Genomic DNA, 15980 nt, shown 5'->3' with positions numbered 1-15980 from the left:
TAACTTTACTGGACTCTTAGGAGAAACTTATGCATAGTTTTAGGCAAGCTGATAAATCCATAAACTTCTATCATATTGGCTTATAATTCTACTTAAATAAACAGGATAGGATTAGATACTGTTCGGTATTTTGTGTTAAGCTTAATATTTTGTAATTAAAGACTGTCAATCTTCAGGGTTTAATTCTTGTTTTGATTAGTTTGTTCTTTTATTGTTTCTCATTTTGTTTGTTCTTTCTAATTTTAAGCTTGAGATAAAATTGGCATTTGCGGATATCACACCTTGCTTTACAATTTTTTTTACAGATTCTTGGAAATGGAGAACCATGGTTGTCCACATATCGAAGGAAATTATGTTTATGCTTGTAACTGTTCATCTGGGAAAACTTACGTCTGTGAGTTTAATATATAGCAGCTGTTTTCCTAATACATGTTGTGATTGAATCCTAATTAATTAAAGAAGTACAAAATATTCTGTTGCCTTTATAAAATTTTACAAATTATTGTTAAAGTTTTTTTTTTTACTGCACTCACAATACTTTAGTTAAATTTTCAACTTTTAAATGTATTAGAAGTGAGGAAAATTCACCACCCACAAATTCTTTGGGAGTGAGTGTTCTCCCTATGAGAGCTCATATTAGAATTAATTTATTAAATAAAGTTAGCAACCTGTTTTAACATCTTTATAGGAGTATAATTGCTTTACAATGGTGTGTTAGTTTCTGCTTTATAACAAAGTGAATCAGCTATACATATACATATATCCCCATATCTCTTCCCTCTTGTGTCTCCCTCCCTCCCACCCTCCCTATCCCACCCCTCTAGGTGGTCACAAAGCACCGAGCTGATCTCCCTGTGCTATGCGGCTGCTTCCCACTAGCTATCTATTTTACATTTGGTAGTGTATATATGTCAGTGCTACTCTCTCACTTCGTCCCAGCTTACCCTACCCCCTCCCCGTGTCCTCAAGTCCATTCTGTAGTAGGTCTGCGTCTTTATTCCCGTCCTACCCCTAGGTTTTTCATGACCTTTTTTTTTATTTTTAGATTCCATATATATGTGTTAGCATACGGTATTTGTTTTTCTCTTTCTGACTTACTTCACTCTGTATGACAGACTCTAGGTCCATCCACCTCACTACAAATAACTCAATTTCGTTTCTTTTTATGGCTGAGTAATATTCCATTGTATATACGTGCCACATCTTCTTTATGCATTCATCTGTTGATGAACACTTAGATTGCTTCCATGCCTTGGCTATTGTAATAGTGCTGCTATGAACATTGGGTTCATATGTCTTTTCGAATAATGTTTTTCTCTGGATATATGCCCAGGGGTGAGATTGCTAAATCATATGGTAACTCTATTTTTAGTTTTTTTAAGAACCTCCATACTATTCTCCATAGTGGCTACATCAATTTACATTCCCACCAGTAGTGTAGGAGAGTTCCCTTTTCTCCACACCCTCTCCAGCATTTGTTATTTATAGACTTTTTGATGATGGCCATTCTGACAGGTGTGAGGTGCTACCTCACTGTAGTTTTGATTTGCATTTCTCTAATAATTAGTGATGTTGAGCATCTTTTCATGTGTTTGTTGGCCATCTGCTTGTCTTCTTTGAGAAATGTCTGTTCAGGTCTTCCACCCATTTTTTGATTGGGTTGTTTGGGTTTTTTTGATATTGAGCTGCATGAGCTGTTTGTATGTTTTGGAGATTACTCCTTTCTCAGTTGCTTTGTTTGCAAATATGTTCTCCCATTCTGAGGGTTGTCTTTTCGTCTTGTTTATGGTTTCCTTTGCTGTGCAAAAGCTTTGAAGTTTCATTAGGTCCCATTTGTTTATTTTTACTTTTATTTCTTTTGCCTTGGGAGACTGACCTAAGTAAATATTGCTATGATTTATGTCAAAGAATGTTTTGCCTTGGTTCTCTCCTAGGAGTTTTATGGTGTCATGTCTTATATTTAAGTTTTTAAACCATTTTGAGTTTATTTTTGTGTATAGTGTGAGGGAGTGTTTTAAGCTGGTTGTCCAGCTTTCCCAATACCACTCGCTGAAGAGACTGTCTTTGCTCCATTATATATTCTTGCCCCCTTTGTCAAAGATTAATTGACCATAGGTGTGTGGGTGTATTTCTGGGCTCTCTATTCTGTTCCATTCATCCATATGACTATTTTTGTGCCAATATCACACTATTTTGATTACTGTAGCTTCGTAGTATTGTCTGAAGTCTGAGAAGGTTCTGCCTCCAGATTTGTTATTTTTCCTCAGGATTATTTTGGCAGTTCTGGGTCTCTTCTGGTTCCATATGAATTTTAGGATTATTTGTTACAGTTTTGTGGAAAATGTCATGGGTAATTTGATAGAGATTGCATTAAGTCTGTAGATTGCTTTGGGTAGTATGACCCTTTTAACAGTATTAATTCCTCCAATTCAAGAGCATGAAATATCTTTCTATTTCTTTGAATAATCTTCAGTTTCCTTTACCAATGTTTTATTGTTCTCAGTGTATAGGTCTTTCACCTCCTTGGTTAGGTTTATTTCTAGGTTTTTCTTTTGGATGCGATTTTAAACAGGATTTTTTTTGGATGCGATTTTAAACAGGATTTTTTTTTTACATTCTTTCTGATATTTTATTGTTAGTGCAAAGAAATGCAACAGACTTCTGTGTATTAATTTTGTATCTTGCTACTTTGCTGAATTTGTTTATTAGTTCTAGTGGTTTTTGTGTTGGAGTCATTAGGGTTTTCTACATACATAGTATCATGTCATCTGCATATAGTGACAATTTTGCCCCTTCCCTTCCAATTTGGATACCTTTTATTTATGTTTCTTGTCTGATTGCTATGGCTAGGACTTCTGATACTATGTTGAACAGAACTGGTGAGAATGGACATCCTTGTCTTCTTTCAGATTTTAGCTGGAAGGCTTTCAGTTTTTCATTGTTGAGTATTATATTAACTATGGGTTTGCTTTTATTATGTTGAGGTATAGTCCCTCCATACCCACTTTGGTGAAAGTTTTTATCATGAATTTTATTAAATGCTTTTTCTGCATCTATCAAGATGATCAGTGGTTGTTGTCTTTTCTTTTGTTTATGTGGCATATCACATTGATTGATTTGTATTTGTTGAACCATTCTTGCAACCCTGGAATGAATCTAACTTGATCACGGCATATGATCCTTTTTATGTATTGTTGCTTCAGTTTACTAATATTTTGTGAGGACTTTTGCATCCATATTCATCAAAGATATTGGCCTGTACTTTTCTTTTTTTTTGTAATATCTTTGTCTGATTTTGATATCAGGATGTTGGTGGCTTCCTAGAATGACTTTGGGAGAGTTCCCTCCTCTTCAGTCTTTTGGAATACTTTGAGAAGGATTGGTATAAGTTCTTTGTATATTTGGTAAAATTCCCCAGTGAAGCCACCCAGACCTGGACTTTTATTTACAGGGAGTTTTTTAAAAAATTACAGATTGTATTTCACTTCTAGTGATCATTCTGTTCAAATTTTCTCTTTCTTCTTGACTCAGTTTTGGCAGGTTGTCCATTTTTAAAAACTTGTCCATTTCTTCTAGGTTGTCCAATTTGTTGACATAAGTGTTTATAGTATTTTCTTATGATTTTTTGTATTTCTCTGGTATCAGTTGTTATTCCTCCTTTTTCTTTTTTGTTTTTATTTGGCTCCTCTCTCTTTTCTTCTTGGTGAGCCTGGCTAGAGGTATGTCAATTTTGTTTATCTTTTCAGAGAAACAGTTCTTGACTTTATTGATCTTTCTATTGTTCTTTATCTCTATTTTATTTATTTCCTCTCTGATGTGTGTTATTTCCTTCCTTCTGCTGACTTTGGGTTTTTTTGTTCCTGTTTTTCTAATTCTTTTAGGTGGTAGCTTAGGTTGTTTACTTGAGATTTTCTTCTTTCTTGAGAAAGGCCTGTATTGCTGTAAACTTCCCTTTTAGAACTGCTTTTGCTGTGTCCCATAGATTTTGTAAGGTTGTCTTTTCATTGTCATTTCTTTCCAGGTATTTTCTGATTTTCTCTTTCATTTCATTCTGACCCATTGGTTTTTAGTATCATGTTGTTTAGTCTCCATGTAATCATTTTTTTTTCTCATTTTTTTCCTGTGGTTGATTTCTAGTTACATATGGTTGTGGTCAGAAAAGATGTTTGAAATAATTTCTATCCCTTACATTTCTTGAGGCTTGTTTTGTGTCCTACTATGTGGCCTATCCTTGAGAACGTTCCATGTGCACTTAAAAAAGAGTGTGTATTATGGTTTTTTTGTATGTAACATCCTGTAGACATCAATTAAGTTCAACTGTTCTATTGTGTCATTTAGGATCTCCTTTGCCTTATTGCTTTTTATGTCTGGAAGATCTGTCCAGTGATGTCAGTGGGGTATTAAAGACTCCTACTATTATTTTATTCCCATCAATTTCTCTCTTTATGTCTGTAGTGTTTGTTTTATGTATTTAGATTCTCCTAAGTATATTGGGTGCATACATGTTAACAAGTGTAATATCCTCTTCTTGTATTGATCCTTTTATCATTATATAGTGTCCTTTGTCTTTCATTATGAACTTTGTTTTAAAGTCTATTTTGTCTGATATGAGTATTGCTACCTATACTTTCTTGTCATTTTCATTTGCATGTGCCATTTATCTTGTGGTTTAAGCCTTCTTTTCCTCCCCTTCCCATTGTTTGGTTAGGTGATATTTTTAAAAATTACCTTTTCTTGAACTGCATAGTTTGACTTGGGTTTATATCGTTACATCAAATATTCCTAGTGTAGGGCTTCCCTGGTGGCGCAGTGGTTGAGAGTCCGCCTGCCAATGCAGGGGACATGGGTTTGTGCCCTGGTCTGGGAAGATCCCACATGCTGTGGAGCGGCTAGGCTCATGAGCCATGGCTGCTGAGCCTGCGCGTCCAGAGCCTGTGCTCTACAACGGGAGAGGCCACAACAGTGAGAGAGGCCCGCGTACTGCAAAAAAAAAAAATATATATATATATATATATATATATATATATATATATATATATATATATATATATATATTCCTAGTGTAATATAGACAACTAGTCATGATTGGAGGATGAATTCATGAATGATATAATGAGTAGTTATTTAATATTTCCACCTATGTCATGGTGATACAGTTTAATATTGTTTGTGTTTTATCCTTTCAAGGGGCATTTATTTTTATCAGAGGAAATCTGCAGATTAAATTATTTATTTAATAAGAATAAAATGGAACATAAGAACTAGGGTAGAGAAATAGAGATGGTATTTTGAAAACGATGGACTTTGTGCCAGGTAGAGTATGGTTGAGAATGTAGAAATTCCTCAGGATAATTAGTGACAAATATCCTTAAATACTTGTTGAAAATGGGATTATGGCTTTTAGAATTTCTTCCATGACAATAGAAATGAAATAATAATGGATATGAGGAAATAGTGTATGTATATTGCCAAGATTTAGCAACTAGTTTAAAAGTAAAACTTGAGGTATTTGAAGTTTGCAGTGTTCATGATTGAGATGGAAATAAGATAACTGCAGGGTGGCTAAGCCGCCATCTCCTCAGATCTTGTAGAATGTGAAAACAATTTCTCAGAGACATTTGAAAATGGAAAATCTAGATGACACACTTAGAGGTCCATTTGTCCTTTCAACTGGAGCCCAAAGTCTCCTAGTTTCTGGAGGTTTGTGATGAGGTAAACTGTCTTCAAAATAGCCTATGTGTGAGAATTTCCTGTTCAAACCTGAAGTGACACATTGATGAGAAATCAACTTTTTCCACTCTTGTTTCACTCTGAGCCTTCACAGGGCAGTCTGTGGAGGTCACAGACATTGTTTATTCTTGTCCTAGATTTATGTTTTTAAATTTCTTCTTTTAATTTTTTAAATTCTTCTTTAAATTTCTTCTTTCTACCCAGCTATAGCAGGCCTCTTTTATGAGAGTAACCTGACCTCCCCACTAAAGGATGCACAACTTTCTGGCCAACAGAAGGTATGTGTCCCTCCTCTCCTGTCTCTCTACTAGACCACCTCACTTAGTGGGAAATAACAAATGTTAAATGTAATGCAAGTGAGGTACAATTAATATACAACAAAATCAAAGTAGAATATTGGTGTTTTTTTAAAATAATTCAGGGTAAAAAGCAACCATAAAACATGAACTATGTTGGAAGATTTCTCAAAGTATTCAATTTATTGTCTGTAGGAAGTTAGTCAATTGCATATGCACTTGCATATTTGGGTTTATAAATCAATATAATATTAAGTGAAACCCACAGACATCATGACAGCGAAGAATTAGTTTGGGATTTTATAATCAGTAGAAGGTGGGTTTTTTGTATAATAGTATGTTAATATACTTTTTGTATAATAGTATGTTAATATATATTTTGCTCAACCTTTATAAATAGATTCTTGGAAAGGAATTCATTGCATAACAAAAGCCAAACATAATTCCTCATACGTGTACTTAGACTCAATAAAAGCAGCCTGATTTTATAACAAAAATCAGGATGAGGTAGCTTCCTAAATGCTAATTTAAACTTAATTGTAAGTAATGAAAGAATTTTTTCAAAAATTGAACAAACACTGCAAAAAAATGTACCATGCTAATTAAAGACACTCCTGCTTAATAAATTACTTAACAGGGTCTAACTGATATGAATTAGAAATAGTAACATAGAAATTGTGACTAAAATAATAATTAAAACTGATACTTGTTGAGAACTTATAAGTGTCAGGTTGAGTGCTCAGTGTTACATGCACTGTATATTACCTATTCTTATTTCCATTTTAGATTAGTAAGATAGGTTACTAGATACTAAATAATTTTTTAACAGTCACACTCTTGTAAGTTTCAAAGCCATAGTTTATTTCCAGGTCTTTCTGACTACAGCATCCATTGACTGAATTATTAAGTTATGTTATCTGGATTTTTTTATAAGTAATTTTTATAAGTAATTACCATCACTTATACAACTAAAATGACCTTTACTAACTTTGACACCTATAGGATCTTCCTGGAAGTTTGAATTAACAGTGTTCTTCCATAAATTACTTATATTTGTTTATTATTTTGTGGGTTCATATCTTAGCCATTAAGTCAATTATCGATTACTTTTACAAACTAAGTATTTTTTAGTCTTTTTCTGTTGTTTTATTTTCAATATTGTCTAGGTTATATATAAGTTTAGTGTATCATGTAACATTTTCCAATACATGAAGTATTTCCTCAATTTTTAATGTCTTCTCAGAACTCCTCAACCATTCAAAATAACGACCATTTGGTAACACTTTTCATAAGTAAATGTAAGTCACCAAATAATGTAATTTAGTGTAGGAGATTGTTGTACATGCCAACATTACTCTTTCCCCATCTTTAAAATACTCTATCTTTAACCATTACTGGATTTCAAAATTATCATAAATATAGGTGAATCTCTCTTTTCTAATAAAACATTTTAATTTTAATACAAGCATTATAATGGTGTTAAAATATTTCTGTGGAATCTGACTAGGATATTATTAGTCATGAACTTCCTTATTCCTCCCTAATTTATTGCTTTTCATTGTTTCAACCAAAAATATATTGTCAAATGTAGAATAACTTAAAAAAAAAAGTATTCTACCATGAGACACTTGTTTAAAGCTCTAAGAAATTTAGAACCAGGCCTTAAGTTTGTTCTACTGCGAAGTGAGCACTAGACTCTACCCCGCCCATTTTACTGTACTAGGGATCTCATCTTACATACACCATTCATTCCTAAGTACACTTAGAGCACTGTCTGACATAATTCAGCTGCAGAGATGAATAACCAAGGAGTAACCTATGCAGAACTGAAGGTAGCCAAGAACTCAAAGAGGCAGCAAATAAAACCTAAAAGTTCCATTTCAATAACTGAGCAGGAAATAACCTATGCAGAATTAAATCTTCAAAATGCTTCTCAGAATCTTCGAGGGAATGACAAGAACTACCACTGCAAAGGTAAAACATTTAATAGTCACATGATGGAACTGTTCTAGGATATGCAGTTGGAGTACAGAGGTTGGAGAAGGAGTAGGGGATAAGTTCACATATTTTTCATTTTGAGGAACAGAACTTGAAGTTGGAGATGGGATTCTAATGTGAAACTGGAGGACTACTTTTATTCTGGCATTGCTGTAATTTGTAGTCTTTGATCAACAACTCATGAAGCGTTATATATGCTGAAAATGCAAAGGTATATTCTGAGAGAAAGATTATAGTGGTAGAAATGGGCTTGGGGTCCAAGTTTATATATATAACTCCCTGTTTATGTGGGTTCTCTTGTTTGTAAACTTTCTAAACAACTGTCACCATCACTCTTTTCTCAGTGTTTCCTTTTCTTTCCCTGCAGATTTACCATCACCTCCAGAGAAGCTCATTGCTGGGGTTCTGGGAATCATCTGCCTTGTTTTGATGTCCAGTGTGGTAACAATGATAGTTTTTACTCCCTGTAAGTAGATTTTTGAAAAATTGTAAGGGAACTTTACACTTTAATGATGGTCAGTGCCTCTAAACAGTTCATAATATTATGGAATGGGCATCTCATTAAAATGTATGCATTTAGACTAAATGTGGAATGGTTATTCTGAATTTGTCAAAAGTATACAACACAATAATTACAGAGAGTATGTATATGTATATTCTGATTTCATAACTCAAAAGCATGCTTTAGGATATTGAAAGATCTTACTGAGAAATACAAATTAATTCTTGAGATTGGTTAAAACAAATACTATAAGAGATGGTGATCTGTTCCTTTAGGCTTTTGAAATATTTTTTCAACCAAATCTTCATTACTTAATTTTTCTTGGTAAAATCAATTTTATTCCAGATTATTCTAATCCTAAGCAATAAACCAAACTTCAACTCAGAAACTACAATCATTATGATTTATTTAGATCAATATTAACTTTTATAATGATTAATTTTGTAGCTACTGCAATACGGGAGCAGAATAACTCCTCTCCGATAAAAAGGCTCCAGAAAGGTACATAATGATTTTCAAAGTTCTGATATAAATACAGTTTGTATTTTGTCTCTATCTTAGGCTAGTGAAAATAAGAATAGATTTTGGGGTTGAACATAAATTACAAAATATGGCAACAAATATTCATAAATAATGATTATAGGAGAGTGTTTCTCCCTATGCAACAATATGATCACCATACCCACTGTTGCCACTGGCTCAAATTTCCTCCCTCTGTAATATGATAAGAGACAAATAATTTTGCTATTCTAAAACAGAGGTTTCATTTCTTGATTTTCAGGACATGTAAAGAGTGGCTATTTCTGTGTGTTTGCTTTATACGGAGACATAAATTGGGGGGTGAGAGACTGACACTTCTGTGAATGTATGAGTGTGGTTTGTTTTATATGCACCAGCCTTGAGGGTGCATAGATGTGTTTTATATATATACACACATATATATTTATACCTATGCATATATGTAAGTTAGTTTTCTTTTTTTTTAATTCAAATTGTTTTTAGATAATAATTCACAATCTTTCTTCAGAATGTCATGCTGGTCATTGTCCAAAACAGTGGTTTACATATTCCAACAATTGCTATGGTATTCATTTGGAAAAAAAAACATGGAAAGAGAGTGTGATGGCCTGTGCTGCTAAGAACTCTACTCTGCTTTATATAGATAATGAAGAAGAAATGGTAAGATACTAAATGTTGCAAACACTTTGTTAAAGGCTTGATTCAGTCAATATTATATTTGCTAGGATTCACTTGCGGTTTTGTACATATTTGCAGTTTGTTTAAGGCCTATTAATGTTCCATTAAACAACAGAATACAACTTTATGATATTCTATTTATATTTTTATACCATTAATACACGTTTGATAATTTCCAGTTCTTGCTTTTCATAAAAAAAACATGTTTCTACAAATGCTATTATTTTCTAAAATAAACTGTGCTATTTAATTTTACAATATATAAAGGAAAATAAACATATCATGATTTTGCATATTGATCACAAAATGTATAGAACCATGTAATTGCATATCAGATCATGGAATAGAAGTTTCCACTTCATAGCAGCCCCACTCCTCTGTATTCTCTCATCACTTCTCCACCCTCCGTGTATACCCACTGTCCTGACTTTTGATATTATAGAATCTCTTTGCTTGGTTGTTGTTTTTTTGTGTGTGTGTGTGGTACGCAGGCCTCTCACTGTTGTGGCCTCTCCCATTGCGGAGCACAGGCTCTGGACGCGCAGGCTCAGCGGCCATGGCTCACGGGCCCAGCCGCTCCGTGGCATGTGGGATCTTCCCGGACCGGGGCACGAACCCGTGTCCTCTGCATCGGCAGGCAGACTCTCAACCACTGCGCCACCAGAGAAGCCCCTCTTTGCTTGTTTTTGAACTTCATATACATGGAATCATAGAGTATGCATTTTTCTTCCTGTCTCCTCTCACCCCCATATGCTATTTTTGCAATTCATCCATATTATTGCATTTATGTGTAGTTTGTAAATTTCCACTGCTCATTATGTAAATATAACATTTAAAATCCAATCTACCCAATGTCTCTGGTTACAGATGGAGTCTTATGCCCTCAGATATAAAGAGGCTTCCTGGGTTCAGTACTTTTAGTCATGGGATCCCCTTCGCTGGTCCCACCTCCACCCCTACCCCCCAACTCTGGTATCTCTCGGTGGAGGGGGAGGAGAAGCCCTTACTCTGGCTGCTTCTTGTTAGCAGGTGTCCTGCTGGATCACCTTGTAAGGCTCACCTGGTGTCGCCCACAGGATTCCCCTCAACACCAAGGAGGAATGGCTAGGCTGGGTGTTGGGAAGCAGCAGGCCTAGGTCACTTTCTTCGGTTGGGTGGTGGATATAAGATGCCCCTAATAGTTGTTCCTTAACCCCAGGGTCGCAAACCATTTCGCCTTTCTCTTTCCACCTTTCAGAGTTCTCCTTGACTTGTGTCTTTCATTAGTTCCAGTGTTTACAGTTGTACCTAGCTGGGCGCAGCTGAGAGAAATGAGTCTCTGACTCCTTGTCTGGTCCCTTGGATTCTAGCAACACAGAAACAGAGTGATTGGGGGTTGATCTAGTCAAAGAACGGTGTGAGCCCCAGGAAACCAAATCTTTGGCTTTCGTGTCACTTATTTTCTCAATTTCATTCCCTTAATTTCCTTCTAAAACCGAAACTCTGAGAAACATAGAGGAGAAATCCATTGATATGGTCACAGTATCCTGAGAAATGGATGTCACAGAATCTAAAATCTTATTTAAAGCCTTGCTGTGTTAGTTTTGACAACATGGGTAACAGTTGAATTACATGAATCAGAATTTTCCTTATTAACCTAAGAAAAACAGTGAAACTGCTAAGCATAACTGTTTGAGTTAATTTTACATCAAAAGTACTGACCTTGGTTGATGTATTTGGCAGTATTAAAACTTTGAACTTTAATATGTTTTTAGTGTTAAATGAGACTCTTAACACTCATTTTGTTCAGAAAACTAAGGATCCTATGAAAGAACACACTACTTGCCTTTGAAAAATTAATAAAAATCTTTCAAGACGACTATTTAAGTGAAAATTCTTTATTTTTGGCTAGAAATTCCTGATGTCCCTATCAATTATATCATGGATTTCAGTCTTTCGTAAAGGCCGTGATCATCCATGGATGTGGCTAAATGGTCCAACTTACAAACTAAAGTAAGTTTTTAAAAATAATACTGTATAGAGGAGGAAAAGATTAAAAATAAAAATTTTAAGAATAATATTAAAACATTTGTTTTAGTTGAATTATAGAAAGATGAAGGAGGATGTTGAAAGTTAATAAAATGTTGATATAGTTATTAAAGAATGGGCTCCTCAATAGCCCATTTCCCTAATAACAAGCTCTTACTAAAATTATATTAAAATATCATTACCCATTTTCAAAATAGCTTTTATTACAGTGACATGGAAAATGCTATTGTTTCATGAGTTGTCCTCATATGATATAACAGAATTGTGCATTTTTTTCCATTACAGTATAACAGACTTATCACCTAATAAAAGTAACTGTGCTCTGCTATATTCACATGGCATTAAATCAGACAGTTGTGAGCTTCCACATACATATAATTGCAAGGATCAGCTTGAGAAAACGTGAGTTTGGATGCTGTTGAGTAACTTTAACTTTTATGAAATGGAAATAATATTATGATTGTATAAATTTTAAAATGAATTATATTGAAATATAATATGCGCACCAAAAAGTATAGATATCGTTACTTTTGTGTCTGGCTGTTTTTACTCTACATTATTTTTATGGCCTTCAACCTTTGTAAAAGATCGCATGTTGTGTGAGTCCATTTATATGAAATATCAAGAGGAGGGAAACCTATTCTAGAGGCAGAGAGTGGATTGTTGGTTACCAAGGGCTGAGCAGAGGTAGGATTGGAAAATGACTGCTAATGGTTACTATGTTTCTTCTGGGGGCAATGAAAATGTCTAGAGTTTGTTACTGTTGATGGTTGTAAACTCTGTGAATATACTAAAGAAAAAAAATCACTGATTTATACACTTTAAGTGGATACATTTTATGCCATGTAAATTACACCTCAATAAAGCTGTTTTTAAAAAAAATCCTGGAATTATGTTTGGGATTGCATTTAATCTTCAAAGTAATTTGTAAAGATAGTCATCTTTACAATATTGGCTCTTCCAGGCAATATCATGCTTTATCTCTCTATGAATTAGGTTTTCTTTAAATTCTCCCTATTATATTTTGTATTTTTCTATATTGAGTTCTTAAAGATACATTGGTATTTCACTCTCATGCTTTTGTAAATGACATCCTTATTTGAAAATTTTTAGTAAGTTTTACTGCTGTAAACAGTAATACAATGAGGTTTACATATTGGTCTTATAGCCAATGATTTCTCTGACTTTATGTATTAATTCTGTCATTTCAAATATATAGTCTTCTGGATTTTTATATAACAGCTCTTGCATTTGTAAATATTCACACTTTATTTCTTCTTTCCAGATGCAATTTTTTTTCTTGACTTATTTTTATAAGCTAGGATTTTATTTTCAATGTCGAATAGAAGGTACAGTAAAGGTTCTATATGTATCCTTTTCTATTTTCGAGGAAAAGCTTTCAATATTTCATCAATATGAGGTTCATCTTAAGGTTTTTTTCATCATAAGTTTCTCATATGAAAACAGTTCCATAATATTCTCATTTTTCAAACAAATTTTATAATCAATTGACGTTACATTTGTATTGTTTTTCCATCAGTTGGAATGATAAACGTTTTCTCTGTATAATGATTATGAAGTAAATTACCTTATTTCTTTCATAGGTTAAACCAGTCTTGCATTTTGAAGTAAAATCACAATGATCATGTGTTGTCCTTTTTTAAAAAATCAATGTATATATTATATCTAGGTCAAGCTGAAGTTTTTCTTTATCTGTGTTCCCAAAGAAATTTGACTGAGTTTTCATTTACGTTATGTACTTGACAAGTTGTTACCAAGGCTATTTTTAGGAAGCATTTCCTTTTCTTTTACCTGGACCTTTGTGAAAGAGTACTGCTACGTTTTCAAGTGTTATTATTCACTACTAGTGCCATCTGAGCTTCTAGAACTTTTTTGTGGGAAGGTTTATATAACGAACTCAATTTCTTTACAATATGTGTTAGGTTTACTCAGGTTTCTATTTTTTGTGATGCATTTTGGTAATTTTCAATTTAGGATTTTTCTATTTTTTATAGATACTAAAATGTTTTCATAATATTGCTTTTTTTTATCTGTAAAAACCACATGGTATCCCCATATTTATTATAGACATAAAAGACTTGTTTCTTCTCAAATTTTTTTTTTTTGGCCACACCGCATGGCTTGTGGGCTCTTAGTTCCCTGACCAAGGAATGAACCCGGGGCCTCGGCAGTGAGAGCGTGGTGTCTTAACCACTGAACCATCAGGGATTCCCTCTCCTCATCTTTCTTTCAGCAGTCTTTTATCAATTTTATTAAATGTTTTCAATGAGAATACATTTGGCCTTGTTCCTCTCTATTGTAATTTTGTTCTTTGTCTTGATTTTGTACTATTTATTGCTTTCTTCCTTCTACTTCATTTGGTTTTAATTTCACCTAAATTTAGCTTTTCCATTTTTAGTTTCTTGTGATGCATGCTTGGATTTCTGCTTTGTTTTGTTTTATTTAGTTTGTAAGGTAAGCATTTAAGGCAATCAATACTTCACAAGACAGACATTTGGTTTTATATTTTCCTTGTAATTCTTATAAAAATTTTGAACGTTCATTGTGGTCATTTCTATGGTCCATCTGTTACTTAGACATTTATTACTGAATTTAACACCATATAAGGATTTTCAAAGTTTTGGTTATTGACTTCTGCATATAGTAAAGAGCATTCTGTTTGGTTAGAGAACTTTCTGTGAAGCTAGAAATATTCCACATCTTTGTTAAAAGTGGCTGGTGTGAAAGAGGAACCAATATTAAAATATTATTTTTTTAACTAATTAAAATTGAATGCCCACATTTCAAGTGCCCACTTGCCAAACTTGCCTAGCGGCTACTGCAGTGACACCACTTCTATATTTTTATATGAATATGCTTGGAAATATGATTTATAGTGTATTTTTTGAAAATTTCTATGTAAAAAAATATGAATAGTCCATACTAGTATATAGTATGTGTTCTACATATATGTATTGATTAGTTGTCTAGTTTAAATCTTTCTTTAGCCTTACTGATATCTGCTTGTTTGTAAGCAGTGAGAGAGAATCGTTTAAATCTCTATTTGTAATAGTTCACTTTTTTCAAACTTATGTTGAACTTGTATTATTAAGTACATAAAGATTTTTTAGAAAACATTGCTAATAGTTTAGATACTCTATCTATCATTATGAAACATGCTTCATCATTTCCAATACGGCTGTTGCCTTCTATTATAACTGTATACTAACTATAGCAATTTTCTACTGGCTTGTGTTGCATGGTATATTTTTCATCTTTTTACTTTCCTCTTTCTTTAGGCTTTTGTTAAAGGAGTTTCTCATTAAGATAGTGAACAGTTATTTTAAATATTCTTAGAATTTAAATTGGAAGTTACTCTATATTTAACATAATTTTTAAATTATTATAAGATATATTTACATATATTATTTATATATAAGTATGTATTGTATGTATATATAATTAATTAAGTATAATATAGTTATCCTTAATCAGAGATGAATGCTACCATTTCTTTGAACTCCACTTCTTTTGTTGTTTTCTTTTTATCTTTCACAATAACTATTTTAACTATTTTAACTATCCTCTGTTGTCAGTTTAATGTTTTAAATATTATGTTATTAGTGCCCCACATTTTTCAGCATAAATTCTTAACTCATTAAAGTCTAACAAATTAATACCTTTACCCTTTCTCGAAAAGTGAAAAGACATAACTACCTTCTACCTTTATTTACTGCTTATGCCGTATTTGCTCCCTTGAATTCGAATACAAATATATATTTTAAAATTTGAAACTTTATTGTTAATATTTTGTCGACTCGATATCCATTAAATATATCCACATAATTCTTACAACTCTTCTTTCCCTTCTGCATATCCAGGTTTTCACCTAGAATAAGGGTTTCTTTTTTTATATATACACCTTTATTGGAGTATAATTGATTCACAATGCTGTGTTAGTTTTGTTGTACAACAAAGCAAATCAGCCATATGCATACATATATCCCCATATCCCCTCCCTCTAGAGCCTCCCTCCCACCTTCCCTATCCCACCCCTCTAGGTGGTCGCAAAACACGGAGCTGATGTTCCTGTGTTATGCAGCTATATCCCACTAGCTATTTTACATTTGGTAGTGTATATATGTCAATACTTCTCTCATTTTGCCCCAGCTTCCCCTCCCAACCCTGTGTCCTCAAGTCCATTCTCTATGTCTGTGTCTTTATTCCTG

The 15980-nt window shown here is 33.4% G+C and overlaps 1 protein-coding gene across 1 annotated transcript; it reads left to right on the top strand.

Annotated features, from left to right (window-relative positions):
* Nucleotides 1–5986: 5986 nt before the first annotated feature.
* LOC309968252 (NKG2-A/NKG2-B type II integral membrane protein-like) lies at nt 5987–12157 on the top strand (the record flags this gene model as incomplete). The annotated part of the gene is made up of 7 exons (XM_082849483.1): nt 5987–6008; nt 7815–8000; nt 8392–8490; nt 8974–9027; nt 9554–9705; nt 11615–11715; nt 12037–12157. Exons 2-7 carry the CDS (start codon nt 7823–7825, stop codon nt 12155–12157), a joined length of 705 nt encoding a protein of 234 aa, XP_082705609.1. The 5' UTR covers nt 5987–6008; nt 7815–7822.
* Nucleotides 12158–15980: the final 3823 nt, after the last annotated feature.

Source organism: Leucopleurus acutus (genome assembly GCF_964270905.1).
Source record: "Leucopleurus acutus genome assembly, chromosome: 11".
Taxonomy (NCBI): Eukaryota; Metazoa; Chordata; class Mammalia; order Artiodactyla; family Delphinidae; genus Leucopleurus; species Leucopleurus acutus.
This window is presented reverse-complemented; position numbering and strand designations above follow the sequence as displayed.